We start from the raw sequence: 17,668 nt of genomic DNA on the forward strand, positions 1-17,668 counted from the left end.
AGCCCGGGCTAACGGCCCACCGGCTCCCGCCTCCAGGAAGCCCTCCCTGGCCCACTCCCTCCCTGCCGGGGTCTGGTCAGCCCTGGACCATCCAGCACAGAGGCCCGCATGCAGCAAGAACTCAATGATGGCCGAGGGCCAGCCACACGGGAGGGGCTGGGATTCCCAGGTTCCGCTGGGTTGCATTGTCCAAAGTCAGCAGCAGCCGCACCAGCCAAAGCTGCCCCCCTCCGCACCCCCTGGGGCCTGGGGCCGGGGAGCCCAGCCTCGGATGTGGGCCCGTGACGGCTTCCGAGGCCAGACAGCCCTGCCACTCCCGCTTGGGTTCGTGCGACTCTGGCCGTCTGGGGTCGGGGGGGGGGGGGGGAGCCCAGGGCCACCGGCTGGGCCTGCAGCCGTAGGGGACGGACGAGGGCCCAGGTCCCCCCAGCAGCGGGCCACCCCCCTCGGCGCCCTCCCAGGCTCCGGACTCAGGGGCATCGCTCGGAGGGAGAAGTGGTTTGGGGCTGCTTGTTATGCAACAGAAAACCAGGACACAGACGACAAGTTTTTATGACTTTTATTAAATCCTTACAAAACAATACAAAAGTCCGGCATCGACAGTTGGTGTAAGGAAATGAGCTGTATCGGCTCACCTGGTGCGGTGGAGTTAAAGTGCTTGATGTTTCCCCCCACTTCTAAAAAACTTGAGGTTTTTTTTTTTTTTTTTTTGTCTTTTTTATACATCTGAACGTTGAAACGTTGCCGTTCCCCTCCCCCAGGGCCGGAGCGGCCGGGGGCCGGGCGCTTTCACAGTAGCGGTTCTGACAGTCCTCCGGCCACAGTGTCCGTCCGTGTGACGTGTGTGACGGGGAGGAAGTGGCTGTCCCACCTTTGGAAAAAAAAAAAGCTCCTCACAGCTCAGCTTTCCAGAGTTAAAACGGCCAAGGCGCCTGCGGCAGGCGGGGGTCCATTTGTTTCTTTTTTACAAAAAGGCAGAATCCCCAGCTCAGAACGTGGAACCACTGAAGGGCAAGAGGCAGGGGTGGGGGCGGCCTCCTCCCCCCACCCCTCCCCCCTCCCCAGGGGGGTCTTTGGAAAGGCCGGTCCACAGATCCAGGTGGGCGGGGCCGGGAGGGGCAGCCAGTCCCCACCAGCCACCAGAGACTGCCACAGAAACGGCATGTGAGCCCCCCGACCCACAAGGCCCCCCAACATTCAAGTATTCAAGAACAGGGAAGGGAAGTCAACCAATGTCTTTAAAAAACGAACAGAACAGGACGAACAACTAGAAGCCAAGGGCCCGGCCCGCTGCGGAGTCCCGACCAGACCCCGGGGCCAGGCTGCCCTGGCGGGGCGCTGCGGGCCCCCCACCCCCCGGCCGAAGCTCGGGACACGGCGAAAAGGGGAGCCTGTATTGCATAGTGTTTCCCACCCGAGGGAAGAAGGGGGTCACTCGTCTGACCCTGGCGCTGAGGTGGGTGGAGGCGGGCGCGGCGGTTCCTGGGTGCCCGGGGGGAGCTGTAGCCGTGTTCCTGAAGGTGGGCCGCGTGGCCCTGGGGGGCGGGGGGTTCAGCAGGACCCCTGGCTGGGCCCTGGCTCTGAGGCGGCGGCAGGGGGCGCTCACGGAGCTTCCTCACCAGACCCAGCGGCGACGGCGAGGGGCAGGACGTGGCCATGGTCAGACTGAGCCCTGAGAAGGGGCACTCTGGTGCCCGGGGTGGGGGTCCAAGGGACCCCCACGTTGGCTGACGGGCGCCTGTCCAACCCCTCCCACTTCCTCTGGCACTGCCCTCCTGCGTGGGTGGGGTCCCCGTGGAGAGGGCAGGGGAGGGCGCAGGGAGAGCTGCAGCTTAAGGTCAAGGTCCGAGGGAGCCCCGATTGTCAGTCAGACAGGGGGTCCGGCGGGCGGCCGTGTATCCCACCTGCCTGCACCCAGACCCCCTCTAGACACAAGGGAGACCTGAGGAGCCCATGCCCTCCAAGCGACCAGGCTGCTTCCGGGTGAGGGATGGAAGAGGTGCCGTGTCACCCCGGGGAGACGTGGGGGTGGCCCGTCCCTGAAAACACTGTGAGGGCTGGGGGAGGGGTGCGCTTCTGTGCCCCCAGCTCTGGAAGGCGCTCGCGCCCTCCTCTCCTGAGTCACATCTGGGCGGGGCGGGCGTGGGGGCCCTTCACAGTACAGGTGAGCATCTGAGACTGGGGGCAGGGACGGGACAAGCCCAGCGACAAAGCCTCCATCCTCCCCCCAGGCGCCTGCTTTGCTTTTAACACCTTTAAAGGGAAAAAAAATGAGGGTGAGACAGAAAAAAGAAAAAAACCCAACAGCAAAAACCTCATATAAAAAGGGTCCCCCCAACTGAGCTTAGCGCCTTGGGGACCAGCCAGGGCAGGGTGGCCTCTGGTCACCGGCTGGCAATAGCTTAAAAAACTCTTTAGATTTGATGGGGGGGGGGGGAGACCTATGTACAGAGGAAGGGGAGGGTCACGCGTGGTCTCCCACCAGGACCACGGGGGCCGAGGACAGGCTGGCTCGCTGTCGCCGCTGGGCCAGCCTGCTCTGGGAGGGTGGGGACAGCCGCAGACAGCGAGCGGCGCGGACGACCACGGGCTGGCCCTGCTCCGCCTCCTCGGCCGCGTCCTCCTCCCGCTGCGCCAGCTGCCGGTTCATGGCGATGGCCTCGGCCGCAAACGACGTGAGCTCTTTGGCACAGCTGTTCCTGGGGACGGGGCGGTTACCAAGGAGGTGAGGGTGGCTGCGGGGACCCCCTGGGATCCCTGGAGCCTGTGCAATACCTCGGGGGGAGGGGGCCGCAGGTCCCAGGCGCGCTGAGCCTCCCTGGGCACCAGGACCCCTGCGAGCACCACCGCTAGTACAAGGACGCCCAAGCGCTTAGATGGCTTCCCCAGCGCCCCCCAATTTAAAGACGGCTTGTAGTTTTAAACATCTTAACATTAACCGCTCCCGACTTGGGGTCCCCCCGACTCCAGGGCCCAAGACCCCCCGCGGGCCTCACCTCTGCAGGACCATGGGAGTGGGCAGGGTGTTCTCTGGAGCACACTGTACGGACAGGGGAGAGGAGAAGCTGAAGAGCAGAGCCCAGCTGCCTCCCGGGGGCCCCACTGGCAGCGACCGAGGTGAAGGGGGTGTGTCTGCTGGAGCCCAGCCAGGCCGGGGGAAGGGAAGGGGGAGCAGAAGCCCAGAGCGGCTCTCTAGACCCCGCCCTGCCCCTCTCTCGCCCCCCAGGGCCTCCCGCTGCTCCAGAAGGGGACGGAAGCCCCTCCAGCAGCTCGCCTTGCGACCAGGGCTGCCTATGGACCCCCAGTGCCAGCTTCTACGTTCAAGACCCTTGCCCGTGTGCCCTCCCTGCCCTGGGCTGGCAGCCTGGCGCTTCCCAGCCCCGTGGGGACAGGGAGCAGGTCTGCCACCTGCCCCAAAGCTGGATGACCTCAGCCTGCTCCCCGTGCCGGGCAGGAAGACGCCTGGTGCCTCCAAGCACGGGCTCAAGCGATTTCTGCAGCCGGGGCCCCAGCCGGAAGCAGGTGGTGGGTCTGACCACGGCGCCCCAGCTCCCGCGGGCGCCCCCAGGCCGGGCCCCAGGCCCACACTGCAGCCGGGGGTGTTGATGCTGGCTTGCACAGGGGTGCTCCCGCTCCTGCTGAAAGTCCCTTCCTTCCCCATGGGAGGTGGGCCGGAGGCAGGAGGTCCCCAGCAAGGCTCACTCACCCCCTGCACCCAGGGGTGCTGCAGGACTTGGGCGGCGCTCAGCCTCTGCTTGGCGTCGCGGACGAGAAGCTTTGAGATGAGGTCTTTGGCAGCGAAGGAGATGTGGGCCCAGTCCTTCTCCGGAAACTCGTACTTGCCCTCCTGGATGCTCTCAAACAGCATATTCTGTGGGGGAGGGGCACAGAGGTGAAAGATCGGCTGCAGAGTAACTTAGCCCAACACCCACACCGGCCCGACACAGCAGGGGACACCGTGACACTGCTCTGTACCGGGCTGCCGTGGGCCCCAGATTCAGCCATGCAGCCTGACCCGGGACCTGGACAGACTGGTCCCCAGGCAATGGGGGGCGGGGGGAGGGGGTCTGAGATCCGCTGGCGGGACCGGGGGCTCAAGGGGCCAAAGGCCTGAGAGGAATGCAAGTGGACTGGAGAGCTGGCCTCGGGCAAGTCTCAGTGAACTCTGCCCAGCAGAAGCTGATAGCAAAAAGGCAGCTCTTGGCAGCCAAACTCCAGGGGACAGAAGGCCACAAGGCTGGAACCTGGTCATCCCAGACCCTAAGTCTTGCCGGATGACAGATCCCTGATCCCCAAATGCTTCCTCTTGTGGACCATAAAACCAAGGAGTCTGTGTAACCCCGGGTGGACCAGGCCAGCACTGCCCTGGGGATAGATCAGGTATCACAGGCCAGGATCTCGCAGCAAGCAGGCCCCCAGGGAGGGCACAGAGGGGTGCTGGGGGTGAGCGACACACCGGCTCACAGACCTGGCACACGGGGGAGGGGGCGCACGCGCACATAGACCGGGCCGGCATGGTGCACCGGGCTGAGGCTCTGAAGCACCGGGCACGGGCGCACACGCACACAGACCGGGCCGGCATGGTGCACCGGGCTGAGGCTCTGAAGCACCGGGCACGGGCGCACGCGCACACAGACCGGGCCGGCATGGTGCACCGGGCTGAGGCTCTGGCGCACCGGGCACGGGCGCACGCGCACACAGACCGGGCCGGCATGGTGCACGGGGCTGAGGCTCTGGCGCACCGGGCACGGGCGCACGCGCACACAGACCGGGCCGGCATGGTGCACGGGGCTGAGGCTCTGGCGCACCGGGCACGGGCGCACGCGCACACAGACCGGGCCGGCATGGTGCACGGGGCTGAGGCTCTGGCGCACCGGGCACGGGCGCACGCGCACACAGACCGGGCCGGCATGGTGCACGGGGCTGAGGCTCTGGCGCACCGGGCACGGGCGCACGCGCACACAGACCGGGCCGGCATGGTGCACGGGGCTGAGGCTCTGGCGCACCGGGCACGGGCGCACGCGCACACAGACCGGGCCGGCATGGTGCACGGGGCTGAGGCTCTGGCGCACCGGGCACGGGCGCACGCGCACACAGACCGGGCCGGCATGGTGCACGGGGCTGAGGCTCTGGCGCACCGGGCACGGGCGCACGCGCACACAGACCGGGCCGGCATGGTGCACGGGGCTGAGGCTCTGGCGCACCGGGCACGGGCGCACGCGCACACAGACCGGGCCGGCATGGTGCACGGGGCTGAGGCTCTGGCGCACCGGGCACGGGCGCACGCGCACACAGACCGGGCCGGCATGGTGCACGGGGCTGAGGCTCTGGCGCACCGGGCACGGGCGCACGCGCACACAGACCGGGCCGGCATGGTGCACGGGGCTGAGGCTCTGGCGCACCGGGCACGGGCGCACGCGCACACAGACCGGGCCGGCATGGTGCACGGGGCTGAGGCTCTGGCGCACCGGGCACGGGCGCACGCGCACACAGACCGGGCCGGCATGGTGCACGGGGCTGAGGCTCTGGCGCACCGGGCACGGGCGCACGCGCACACAGACCGGGCCGGCATGGTGCACGGGGCTGAGGCTCTGGCGCACCGGGCACGGGCGCACGCGCACACAGACCGGGCCGGCATGGTGCACGGGGCTGAGGCTCTGGCGCACCGGGCACGGGCGCACGCGCACACAGACCGGGCCGGCATGGTGCACGGGGCTGAGGCTCTGGCGCACCGGGCACGGGCGCACGCGCACACAGACCGGGCCGGCATGGTGCACGGGGCTGAGGCTCTGGCGCACCGGGCACGGGCGCACGCGCACACAGACCGGGCCGGCATGGTGCACGGGGCTGAGGCTCTGGCGCACCGGGCACGGGCGCACACGCACACAGACCGGGCCGGCATGGTGCACGCGGCTGAGGCTCTGGCGCACCGGGCACGGGCGCACGCGCGCACCTGGCAGGCCGGGCAGGCCTCGCCGCGGTCCCAGCCGCAGTCGCTGCCGCAGTGGCCCACGAAAGGCGGGTAGCCGCTGAGCAGGATGTAGAGGATGACACCCAGGCTCCAGAGGTCGCAGCGCTTGTCGTAGATGCTGGCCTCCTCGCTGAAGGCCTCCACCACCTCGGGGGCCATGTACTCTGCCGAGCCGCACTGCGGGAGGGAGCAGGCGTCAGGGCCCGGGAGGGAGGGGGGACTGCCGCAGGCCGGGACTTTCCGGTGTCACGTGAAAGCCCCAACACAGGGTCACCTGAGACGGCTGCGCCCCGATGCTCAGCCTGGCCAATCAGAGGGGAGCCCGGGACAGGACCCGCCCCCACCCCACCCAATCAACAGGTGACAGGTGCCCACCCGCCCAGCCACCCAATCAACAGCAGGTGCCTGGAGCCCGCCCCGCCCCTCCCTCCCGCGGCCCCGCCCGCCCCTTTCCACGGGCCAATCGGAGGCTGTTGCTAAGCGAAGGCCCCGGTTCCACGGGCTGGGCAGCCGCGCAGCCGGCACCTCGAGTTACGCAACGGCAGGCAGCCCAACCCCAACCCGGGAGCAGAGCGAGGCGAGCGGGTCGCTGCGTGCCCGCTGCCCGCGCGTCTCACCGGGGTGAGCAGCTCTGGAGTGGAGATCGGGGAGCAGTCCCCGTTGAGTTTGATGCCGCTGCCCAGATCGAAGTCACAGATCTTCACGGGGGACACCTAGGAGGAGCAGGAAACGGCGGTACGGCGGGGGCCCCGGCCAAGCCCGCACCGCCCCGGCGCAGGGAAGGCCGCTCCCCGGCGCCCCTCACCTGGTTGGGATGCTCGCAGAGGATGTTTTCTGGCTTTAGGTCCCTGTGGGCGATGCCTGCGGTGAGAACCAGGGCTCAGTGGAGGGAGTGGAGGCATTTTCTAGGAGTCTGTGGCAGGCGGGCCGGGCACGCGGCTGCACATCCCAGGGAACAAGGGAGCCCCACCACCCACCTTTGTTGTGCAGGAAGTCCAGGGCGCTGGCCACGTCCTGCACGACCACGCTAGCCTCCAGCTCGTTAAAGTGCCGCCGCTTGTGAATGTGGCTCAAGATGGAGCCTGGGGCCAGGCCGTGGTGGAGGGAGAACACATACGGGTGACCTCTGTGTCCCAGGCCACTGCCCAGTGCCTGGTACCCACTTCCACCCCACAGGGAAGTGCCCACTCTGGCCTCCTTGGGCTCAAAGTCTTCAACCCTGAGCTAACATATGGACAGGAAGCTCAGACCCCCACAAGCCCCCCTCCGGTGTGCAGGAGGAGCACATCTGAAAGGTCCTCCCTGGTGGCCGAGCCCACAGCCCATTAGGACACAGCTGGAAATGCCCCCCAGGCCCCACATACCGCCCCTCATCTTCTCAAACACCAGGTAGAAGCGATCCTCCTCCTCAAAGAACTCTATCAGCTCTAGAACATTCCTGGGGTGTGGGGGGTTGGAGAGGCAGAAGAGGAAGGAGGCTTCCTAAGGCCCCTGTGCACCCACAGCCCAGCCCAGCCCAGGAGGGGTCCACCCTTTCCATCTCCGCCTGTGCACGGGAAGGCTGGGACTCTCTGGATTGCCTGCCTGACACCAGGTGTCCCCCAGCGCACCCTGAGCAGAGTCTGGTACACACTGGATGTTCCCTAAATGCTTGCTGGGGGTGAGGAGGCATTCGGGCCCATTTTTCCATGGAGAGATGGCTCTGGGCCCAGTTCTGTGGCGAGCGGGTCACGTTACCTGTGTCCCTGGCACTGATACAACATCTCCACCTCCCGGAAAACCCTACTCCGAATGTGGCCCGGCTGCTTCTCGATGATCTAAAAGGTGGAGGGGGGGCAGGGGACACAGCAGCTGGGTCACCCAAAGCCCAAGGGGGTCCTCCTGGAGACCTGCCACGTGCCACGGCTGAAACCCCACCAGAGCTTGGCCCTTAAGTTCTAAGAAGCAGAACTCTCCTCCTGGGGCCCAGACTTTGCCAAAGTCAGAACTATGGCGTCAGCGCAAGCTGGGGGTGGGACGGCGGGGAGGGGGGGGTTGCAACATGTTTCCCAAGTGGCATCAAGAGAGAGACAAGCAAGGCAGAAAGAGGAGGCGGGTCTTTCCCGCGTCTGACCCCACAGGCCTTGGGGGCATGTCTGAGGCCTGAGACTCCTGCAAAAGCCCCTTCAGGGTATCTGCATCCCCTCCCTGCCTGGGAGACTGGTGGGCACCGTGCGGGCTCCCACACCACCCAGGGGACTAGAGGGGCCTTGGGGCACTGGGCTGCCAGCCAAGCTGTCCCCGGCCACCTCGGCGCCACGTCCCACCTCCCCGGTTCCATGAGAGTGTGAGCAGCCGCCACGGGCCCATCAGCCCACAGTGGCCCCCTGCCAACCAGCAGGCACAGTCTCCCGTGACTGCAAAGCCTCCAGAAGCCAGCTTCTGCCCCTGATCCCATGGCACCTGGGAGCTCCAGGCCCACCCGCGTCCCGGGTTCACCCCCAGCCACCTTTGCTCACAGAAGCAGGGGCAGAAGGTGCAGGCTGGCTCTCTGGGGGCCACTCCGGCCCCGAGGCAACCGCTGGGAACGTCTTCCCAGGTTAGATGTTAGGCCCCCCCCAGTGGGCAGGCGGGGCAGGACCGGGACTCCCTGCGGGCGCACTGGCCTGCAGGAGGGGAACGCGGTGTCCCACCAGCTCGCTCCTGCACCAGCCAGGCCTGGTGTCCATCTGCTGCCGGGGCCCAGCCTCGGCACGGTCCTACCTGTCCGGTGAGACACACCTGTGCCTTGGAGAGGCAGACCAGGCAGATCTCAGGGCCTCGTGACACAGGCCAGTGACCACACCCTTCCAGAGAACCTCGTCCTATCCCTCGGGAATCTCGCTAGGATCCCCACTTCACAGAGGAAACTGCGGTCCCTCGGCAGGGGGAGATGTGACCTTATAGGAGGTCTGACTCAGGCTCCCTAACCCTCCTGAGCCTTGGTCCGAACTGCCAAACAGGGACAGGAAGCCAGGCTGCCCAACGCAGTCCCTAGGAGACAGACACTCAGTGCGACACCTGTCCTACGGAAAGCGCGGGAAGCTGAGCGTCCGATTCTCTGGCACCATCGCTCCGCCTGACCTGGGAACTCACGGAGGGGGGCAGGGCGATGGCCACTTTTACCATCAGACTTCTACCTCGGCCTTGGGCTCTGGCTAGCAGGGAGCGCCTGGTCCTCATCCCTGGGCTCCCGTGACCCCACCGCACCGAGACGCAGGGTCACCAGGGAAGACTGGAAGGGTTCCTGGAGGTTTCAAGGCCACGCCTGGGCCAGGGGCCACATGGAAACACTCAGGAGGCTCTTTCGGGCCTGCCCTGGTCTCCCCAGATGCCAAGCCTCCCTGGGCCCCAAGTACAGCTTGCCTTTTAATCACTGTAACCAGCTGGTTACAACCCCAGGCTGTCGCCTGGCACCAGGTCCGCAGCCACCGGTGTGGGGAACTGTGCCTCGTGGCCACTTCCCGCCCAGACTCGGGGGCTCAGAGCGGGCTGACCTAGATTCCCAGGGGTGGCCTGAGTCACGGGCCCTGGGGCCATTTTTAGACACCAGTTTCCCCCAGCTGCTGGTCCAGGGGCTCAAATGCCAGCTCCCTCCTCCCGCTGCCTGCGGCCAGTGCCAGATCGCAGGCGCTGCAGGGAAAGGTGCAGGGAGCCAGCCGCGCGCTGCCGCTCACCTTGACGGCATATTCCTGGTTGGTGATGAGGTTGACGCAGGTCTGCACGCGGGCGTGGGCGCCCTCCCCGAGCACGTCCTCTTGCAGCTGGTAGACATCTGGGGGCCAGGGGCGCGGGGGGGCCAGTGAGCGGCGCCCCAGGCCAGCCCCGTCTCCCTACGCCCCCGCCCGGAGCCCCCACTCGCCTTCGAACCGGCCTGAGAAGCTGTCAGTGGCGCGGCACCGCTTCTTCTTCTTGCTCCTCTTCTTGGCGTCCGGGATGTCAATGGGCTGGCTGGCGGGCATATCTGCACTAGGAGACCCCGAGGTGAGGCCCGGCCTGCTCAGCAGGGGGCCCCTGCGGCTCAAAGGCGCGCCCGGCCCTCCCGCACCGCCACCTTCCTCTCCGGCCCTCACCAGGGCGGGCCGGACACTCCAGGCTGAAGTCGGTCTCCCCGAGGTGGGTCTGGTCTAGGGAGAAGGCCAGCTCGAAAGGATTCTGCCCCTGCAGGGGAGGGGAAAGGGGAGCTCTCAGGGCCCGCCCAGAGAATGACCCAGCCCCCCTGTCCGCGTCCACAAGCCCAGGGGGACCAAAGCCTGCCCTTGCTTGACTGTAGGGAAATGGACCATCTCCCTGCCAGGCCAGGGCCCTCGGGCATCCAGGAAGGGGATGCGGTGTGAGGAGGGACCCTGAGCAGGCAGAGGGCCTGGTGTGAGTCACCACGGTGCCCAGGCCGGGCCTTGCTGCTCAGCCGGGGACAACCGCCTTGCTGCACAGCCTGACTGGCCCCCTGGGCTGCCGGGATCAAAGGCAGCAGGGCGGACAGTGGGAGGGGGTGAGTCACCGGCGGCTGGCTTCCAGGCGGGGTTCCCAGCAGGGACGGCCCTGCCTGCTTTCCCACGGCCGCCAGCGCAAGGCCCCGAATTTCTGGCCTCAGTTTCCCCTCCATGAAATGGGGGGCCACTGCCCTCCCGGCCATGCGCTGCTCCCGCTGACGGCCCGTTGTTGCCCGACCGTGGTTCACAGGATGGGCCTCCAAGGGCTCCGGCCGCAACAGCGCAGGCACCGGATCGGCCACTGCCTGGCCCTGCCCAGGCCACAGCCCCTCATAGGCCCCCGGGCCCAGCGAAGCAACCAGCCCGGGCAGGGAGGGGGCCGCTGGAGGTCACCCGCGCGTCCCCAGGACTGGGGGAAGGGTGCTAGACCCTGAGCAGGGAAGGAAGGCGGCTGGGGCTTGGAGAAACCTGGTCTCACCCCCCAGGGGGCTGCTGCAGTGACCTGCCACGGACCAGATGGGCCACGTGAGGAACGATGGCCCCTGGTGTGAGGAGTGAGGCCTTTGAGGCTGGGGCCCGGAGGCCCAGCCAGAGGCCTTCAGGAGTTGGCTCTGATTTAGCTCCCGTGGCCTGGCCGACTGGGTGGCCAGGGCCTCCGGTGGGTGTGGGGGCCTCAGTGCCGCTGATGCTGGTGCCCCAGGCCAGGCCACTGCCCCTCCCCGGGGCCTCAGCACAACCGGGGCCAGGGCTCCAGCAGAAGGGTCATCCGGAGTAGGAGCTCCTGGAAAGCCCCAGAGAGACCCTGAGGGGCCCAGGGCAGAAGGAGCTGAGCCGGATTCCTACAGACAGGAGGCCCGGAAGCCAGGCCGGCAGCAGAGGGGGCAGCCGGAGGTCAGAGGGAGCGGCTGAAAAACACAGGCGCGGGCCTCCCAGCCTCCCTAACCCCCTGCGCAGGGCTGCGGGGAGGCCCGGCTGGGCCAGGCCGTGGGGAGAGGGGGGTGCTCTGGCCGCTGGCCCTGCCCGATGAGGGGTCTGGCCTCCTGGGGAGTCAGGCACACAGTCACCAATGCCAGAACCAGCACCCTGCCCGGGCTCCTCAGGGGCTCCTCCAGGGGCCTCGAGAGGGGTCAGATCACTACTTCCGCCTGGGGCCCCAGGGTAACCACACAAGTGGGTGGCTGAGGGGCTCAGGGCCGGCAGCGTCACCTCGGTCTAGCGACCTCAGCCCCAGGCCTGACCCACATCTGTGGGTGAGAGATGGAAGGCAGCGGGCTGTGCCCATCGGACTGAGGAAGGGCGCAGGGACCCGAGAGGGCCCGCGGATCCCCTCACCACCTCCGCGTACCTGTCCCACCCCCACCCTGGAGACAGGACGGGTGCCCAAGTCCCCCCCGTCCCCCCCCCCCCCCCCGGTAAAGCAGCTCCCTGACGTCTCCACGTGCAGGACAGACTCGGGGCAAACGTCTCTGTCCAAGCCTCTGGTTCCCCAACTGAACACGGGGAGGTATGTTGGGGATGCCAGCGGAAGGGGTCCCGGGATGCTGCTGCTGGACTGGGGGGAGGGAGCGGCCCCCGCCCAAGGAAGCAACCTCAGCGTGGTGGGAGGGGCGTCCCGGAGTGGCTGCGAGGGCCTTCCCAGCGCTGAGGGCCCCTGTCCAGCGTCCTTCCCGCTTCTCAGGACTCCCACGGTCCCACCTGGGAGCAGCCTCCAGTCCCAAGCACTGTGGGCGGGCTGGGGCTGGGGCTGGCCTCAGGCCTCCAGTCAGCAGGCCTTGGCAGAAGGCAGCTGGAATCATCCAGAAAGTTCGAGTTTGCTTTGGCTGCCTTGTGTGGCCCCTCACATTGACCCTGTCCTAGCTCCTGCCCAGCTCCAGGAGGGGACAGACCACTGCCGATGACGCCTTGGGTCTATCTCCCCTTTGGCCCACCCTGGACACTTGGAGGTGCCAAGGCTGTCCCTGTCCTGGCGAGGGGAAAGCGAGGATGACAGGCGTGTGGGCAGGGGTGGGGCACGCTGGCCCGAGATGTGGCTGGACGGGCCTGGGAATTCTAACCCAAACAGTCTCAGCTTGCTCCTCCCACCCCCGTTCTGGGAGTGCCTGTGTACACACACGGCCAACCGAGTGCACTCGCGCGCGTGCAAGTGCCCCCCCCCCCCACCCAGGTCCTGCCTTCTGTACGGGGCAACAGGTCCCTGCCCAAGAAGGCCCAGAGAAACCATTACATATCGCAGCTGGTGGGGTGGGGTGGCCGCTGACATCACTGCGCCCCCTGAGCCAGCCCTGTGGGGCCCCCCCAGCACCTGCCCGCCCCCCCCAGACTCGCTCATCTGAGACCAAGACTGCAGCCGTGAGGCCCCCGCAGAAACTTCCTGCTCCCACAGGAAATAGCACTTGGGCCTGGACTGCTTGGGAGGCGCAGGGCTGGGGGGCCTCCAATCCACTCCCCTATTCCAAGGACCACCTGGGAGGGCTTTCAGGGACCTGAAACCCCACCTCGGATTCCCAGAGGAAAGACCTCACAGACCCCCCAGGCCAGGGCGCTGAGGACTGGCCTGTGGCCTGCTCAGCTCCGTAGCAGTGCACACCCGGCTGGGGTTTGCAGGGGACACACAACCAAGTGTCCCCAGGGGCCTGGGAGCTTTGGCCACGGTTTGGGTTCCCAGAGGAAAGACCCCACAGTCCCCAGGGCGCTAGGGACTGGGCTGTGGCCCGCTGACCGCCCCACCAGCCCACACCCGGCTGGGGCAGCCCCAGACACGGGGGGGGGGGGGGGCGGGCACCAGCCCGGGGGGATCCCAGGGGTGGGCTACGCGCCCCCCACCGGCCACTCGAGTGGTCCTGCCCCAGGCGACCCCAAAGCCACCCGGCCCTCACCTTGAACGAACGGTGGAAGCCCTGAAGTTCGGCTGTTTTCTTCTGCACCATCTTCTGTCCGGGCCCCGCCAGCGGGGGAGGGGACGGCGGGCCCGGGGGAGCGGCCCGTGGGCGGGGGGCGGCCGGGTAGGGGACCCTGCAGGCGGGAGCAGACAAAGGAGAACGTGAGTGGCTGCGGCCAGCGCGCCGTGAGCCCGGGACGCCGAGGCTCCGCGGGGCCCGATCCCCGCGACCGGGTCGGGGACCGGCCAGCGTCGCCGGGCCGCACTCACCGGGGTCGGGCTCGGGCCGGGGCCGCAGTGCCGCCGCCGCCCGAGACACGCAGCCCGGACCCCACTGCGCGGACCGCGCGGGGAACAGCGCCGCCGCCGCCGCCACCACCGCGGACTCCTCTGCCTGGGCCGCCGCCGCCGCCGAGAGGAGCCGGGAGCGCCGCCCCGCCGCCGCCTTTATAGGCCAGGCTTCGCCCCTCCCGACACGCATGCCCCGCCCCCGCCAGCCCCGCCCCCAAGCGCGCAGAGGGGGCGGGGCTGGAGGGCCCTCCGGGCCAAGTGCGGCTGCGCACTCGGGCCTGGAGAGGTTTCCGCGCGCCTGCGCAGTGAGGTGCGCGGGGCTACCCGGGAAGGACTTGGGAGCGGTGCCGGCGGTTGCGGGCAGCGGTGTGGATGCTGGACTGGTTGCCTGGGGCCCTGGGAGCCCCGCAGATCCCCTGCACCGAGCTGAAGCCGGGCCCTACGCTCTGGCAACTCCCCCAGGATGCCGGCCAGGGCCCGGGATACACTGCCTCTCTTGGGCGACTTCCCTTCCCTAGAACACGCCACGGCTCCCTCTTGCAGCTCCCCAGTCCTGGAACAGCGTGCTGTGGCTCTCTCTTGATTGATCCCACAACCTGCCATGGCCCCCCCTGGACCTCCGCGGTCCTGGCCCCCGCTGTCCTGCCGCAGCCCAACACGCTTTGGGCTCCTCCAGGGAGCTCCCCAGGAGCTTGCCCTGCTGTTGGGGAAGGCGGGCCGCTGTACGGGATGGGGACTGAGATCGGTGAAGGGCCTTTCCTCAGTGCTGCAAAGTTACGTTTCAGGAAGAGCAGAGACCCTGGATCAAGAAAGAGCCCCAGGGGTGGGGGGCAGCCAGGACAGGAAATAAAATACCACCCCACTTTGGCCGGCGCACCCGCCACCGAGGCTTGGGTACGATCGGCCCATCCGGAGCTGGGCCGGCTCCCTGTCCCTGAAGCGCTGTGGTGCAAAGTCCTGACTCCATACTCTGGGCGCCCCGAAGCGCAGCCTGCGGGGTGAACCGACCCCCCTCTCCTCCAGACCTTAGCTCCCCCTACCACCACCCCAACCCGAGCGTCCCCCAGCCAGGCTGACCTGAAACTGAATTGTCCCCTTCTGGTGGGGCTGCCTCTGTGTGCCGCCTGCCAAGGCCACAGCTCAGCCTGCACCTGACTTCAGCCAGCCCCAAGTCCTCCTCTGTCCCCTGGGCACGTGTGCGTGCGTGCGTGTGTGTGTGTGTGTGTGTGTGTGTGTGTGTAGACACACACCTTGGCTCCAAGTGCCTGGGGTGGGGCTGTTAGACCTGCCTGCCCTGGAGAAGCCACCTCAAAGCCTCCTCCTCCTCCCTCCCTCCCTCCTTTCCTGGCTGTCCCCTCCCACCTCTGCCTCCACAGGGCCCTCTCTGTGTGTACGTGGTTACCTGCGGGTTTTCGTGCACTTCGGATGGCTCAGGTGGGTACAGATGGGCCACTGCCCCTCCTCAGGTCAGCTCCATACGAACGCAGACCTGTCCGCTGCTGGTCCAGAGCCCAGCACACAGGGCCTGGCGCATGGGAAGTGCTCGCTGAATATTGCTGGAAGGAATAGGTGTGTCTGAGAGTGCATGTGTGCATGGTTGTGGGTGTGTGGCTACAGGGCTTGTAAGTGTGTCAGCTTCTGTGGCTTTTGTAACATAGCGTCACATACTGGAGAGGCTTAAAACAACAGAAATGCACGCTGTCCCATTCCGGAGACCAGGAGTCTGAAATCAAGGTCTCCGCAGGTCCACACCCGCGGGTCCACACCCTCTCAGAAGGCTCCCAGGGAGGATCCTTCCTGCTTCTCCCAGCTTCCGGGGTTGGAGGCCCTCGGGCTTGTAGACGGGCACCCTGCTCCCTGCCTCCGCCTTCAGGTGGCTGTCTCCTCTGCGTCCCCCTTCGCGCCCTACTCCAGCACGGCCTCGTTTCACGCAGTTACACCTGCCAAGACCCTCTTTCCAGATGTCACGTGGGGGTGGGTCATGGACATATCTGGGGAACGTGGTTGAGCCCAGGGCAGGAAAATCAGTCTGTACCCCAGTGTGGGTGTTTACTTACGTTCACCTTCACGTGCGGACCAGTGTGGGGTTGCCATTCACACGGACCTCAGGGAACGTAAATGACCGAAGGCCTCGCCCCAGGCCATCTTCTCAGCGCCGCAACACTCAGGGCCTGGTGGCCGATCCTGGAGCCTGGCCAGCGGGGACAGACTTGCTTCCAAAGGCAGAAGCTGGGCGCAGCACTGAGCACCGTTCAGAGAAGCTGCCTCCCCGTCACACAGCCCAGATGGGTGGCCCCTCGTGTGTGTGTGTGGGGGGACACCAGGCTGTAGGCCGAACGACGGGACAATGGCACTGCCCCTGGGCTCTTTCCAGCAGGTCTCCTCAGTACCAGTGACGGGCGGCAGGTCATTCCTGTGGGGGCCCAGCCAAGGCACCGTGGGGTGTTGAGCAGCATCCATGCCCCCTCACTTGATGCAGGAGCGTGCCCTCAGTCATGACAGCCACAAATGTCCCCAGACATCACTCAGTGTCCCCTCCTGAGTCCTGCAGCCCCCTGCCCTGTGTCTGAGATGGTGGGAACCGTGAGGAAAGCACCAGTATGAGCACTGGGAGGGCCCACGAGGCACATATGGGCCCCTCTAAAACGGTGGCAGCCGTGCGTGATGAGCTTCTGTGCACACCCCGTGCTGCCTACGGGCGTGTTCAGTCAGTTCACGCACATACCCTGAGCGGCTCAGGTCAGACCACTGCCCTCCCCCGCACCCCCCCCACCCCAGGAATGCTGGAGCCCCTGAGTCTGAGCTCATCGGTACGGGTGCCTGTGCTATGCCGGCCAGGGCGAGGCAGCCAAGCCCAGCCCCAGCCTGGCCTGCACTGGGGGCAGAGGGGACTGGCAGGGGGCAGGTAGGAAGGGCCTCTGTGGCCAGCCTGTGGGCTCTCAGGCCTGGGCCCTGTCCTGCTGTGGGGCAGCCGCAGATGCCCACAGCCCATTCCGATCATCTTCCTCGAGGAGGCCCTGTTTATGGGCAGAGCTCCCAGAGGTGCTGGGTGCCCAGGGGCAGGGAGAGAGAGGTCCTTGCCAGCCACCCTGCCCCCTTCCTCTTGCCCCCCCCCCCCCCCAGGGTCTCACCTGTTCTGGGAGTGGAAGGAATCTGCCAGGCGGGTGAGGCAGGAAGATGAAGTCCTGGCTGCTGTTTCTCACCCGTACCCAGCTCCTGGTGACTGTCACTTGCGGGGGGTGGGGGGGTAGGGAGGTGGAGGTGCAGTTCCAGCCAAGGCAAAGGACAGACACAGCTGGTGGGCAGGACAGGCCCGGCCCAGGGCAATGATGCTTCCCAACCCTCCAAAGATTGCTGAGGAGAGCGGCCAGCCTGGGAGGGGGGCTCAGGACTGCCCTGGGGGCCCACGGGCTAGTTTGAGGCTCCCAGAGCAACAGGTGCTGGTCTGAGAAAGGAGGACAAAGGGGCACCTGGGGGCTCAGTCGGTTGAGCGTCCGACTTCGGCTCAGGTCATGATCTCATGGTCCGTGAGTTTGAACCCCGCGTCGGGCTCTGTGCTGACAGCTCGGAGCCTGGAGCTGCTTTGGATTCTGTGGCTCCCTCTCTCTGCCCCTCCCCTGCTCACGCTGTCTCTCTCTCTCTCTCAGAAATAAATAATTTAAAAAAATGGAAAAGGAGGACAAGCAGGAAATGATTCCCCGGCTCCTGGGACTCCCCCTCTCCCCCCCTCCCCTCTCCTTCCCCCTCCCCTGCAGTTTTACTCCAGCCTCTCCCCTGGCTCCCTAGGGGCTCAGGAGAGGGGTGCTGACCACCTTTCCCGCCCCAGTCATGGAGCGGCCTTGGCGAAGCTTAGACCAAAGGTGTAGGGACTGTGCTCTTTCTAGGAGTCTACACCCAGCCAGGCCCCCGAGAAGCCCCTCGCTTCTGCAGGGTGACTCTCAGCCTATGTCACATGTGGGGTCTCCCCCAAAGCCCAGAGGACACCCGGCAGGTCCTGACTTCCGGCCTGGGGGGCTCCGCCTCTGCCAGCCTCCGAGCGAGCGAGGAGGCGGGTTTCCGGGCTGACCGCCCCTCCGT

The 17,668-nt window shown here is 66.9% G+C and overlaps 1 protein-coding gene across 1 annotated transcript; it reads right to left on the minus strand.

Annotated features, from left to right (window-relative positions):
- Positions 1 to 544: 544 nt before the first annotated feature.
- MKNK2 (MAPK interacting serine/threonine kinase 2) lies at positions 545 to 13,705 on the minus strand. The gene is made up of 14 exons (XM_039248058.1): positions 13,571 to 13,705; positions 13,299 to 13,434; positions 10,063 to 10,150; positions 9,852 to 9,953; positions 9,667 to 9,764; positions 7,709 to 7,788; positions 7,336 to 7,409; positions 6,949 to 7,053; positions 6,777 to 6,832; positions 6,589 to 6,684; positions 5,954 to 6,148; positions 3,707 to 3,871; positions 2,997 to 3,040; positions 545 to 2,699 (listed from the first exon to the last, which is right to left on the minus strand). Exons 2-14 carry the CDS (start codon positions 13,347 to 13,349, stop codon positions 2,465 to 2,467), a joined length of 1,389 nt encoding a protein of 462 aa, XP_039103989.1. The 5' UTR covers positions 13,350 to 13,434; positions 13,571 to 13,705; the 3' UTR covers positions 545 to 2,464.
- Between the last annotated feature and the right edge of the window lie 3,963 nt (positions 13,706 to 17,668).

The sequence above is a fragment of the Hyaena hyaena genome, unplaced genomic scaffold, assembly GCF_003009895.1.
Source record: "Hyaena hyaena isolate Hyena2069 unplaced genomic scaffold, ASM300989v1 scaffold_302, whole genome shotgun sequence".
Taxonomy (NCBI): domain Eukaryota; kingdom Metazoa; phylum Chordata; class Mammalia; order Carnivora; family Hyaenidae; genus Hyaena; species Hyaena hyaena.

Excerpts from the sequence above, each read along its gene's own strand:
- MKNK2 (XM_039248058.1), bottom strand. The coding sequence starts at position 13,349 with ATGGTGCAGAAGAAAACAGCCGAACTTCAGGGCTTCCACCGTTCGTTC. Across the intron at positions 9,954-10,062 it reads GGAGTGTCCGGCCCGCCCTG|ATATGCCCGCCAGCCAGCCC; the intron begins GTGAGGGCCGGA and ends CTCCTAGTGCAG. Across the intron at positions 6,149-6,588 it reads CTCCAGAGCTGCTCACCCCG|TGCGGCTCGGCAGAGTACAT; the intron begins GTGAGACGCGCG and ends TCCCTCCCGCAG.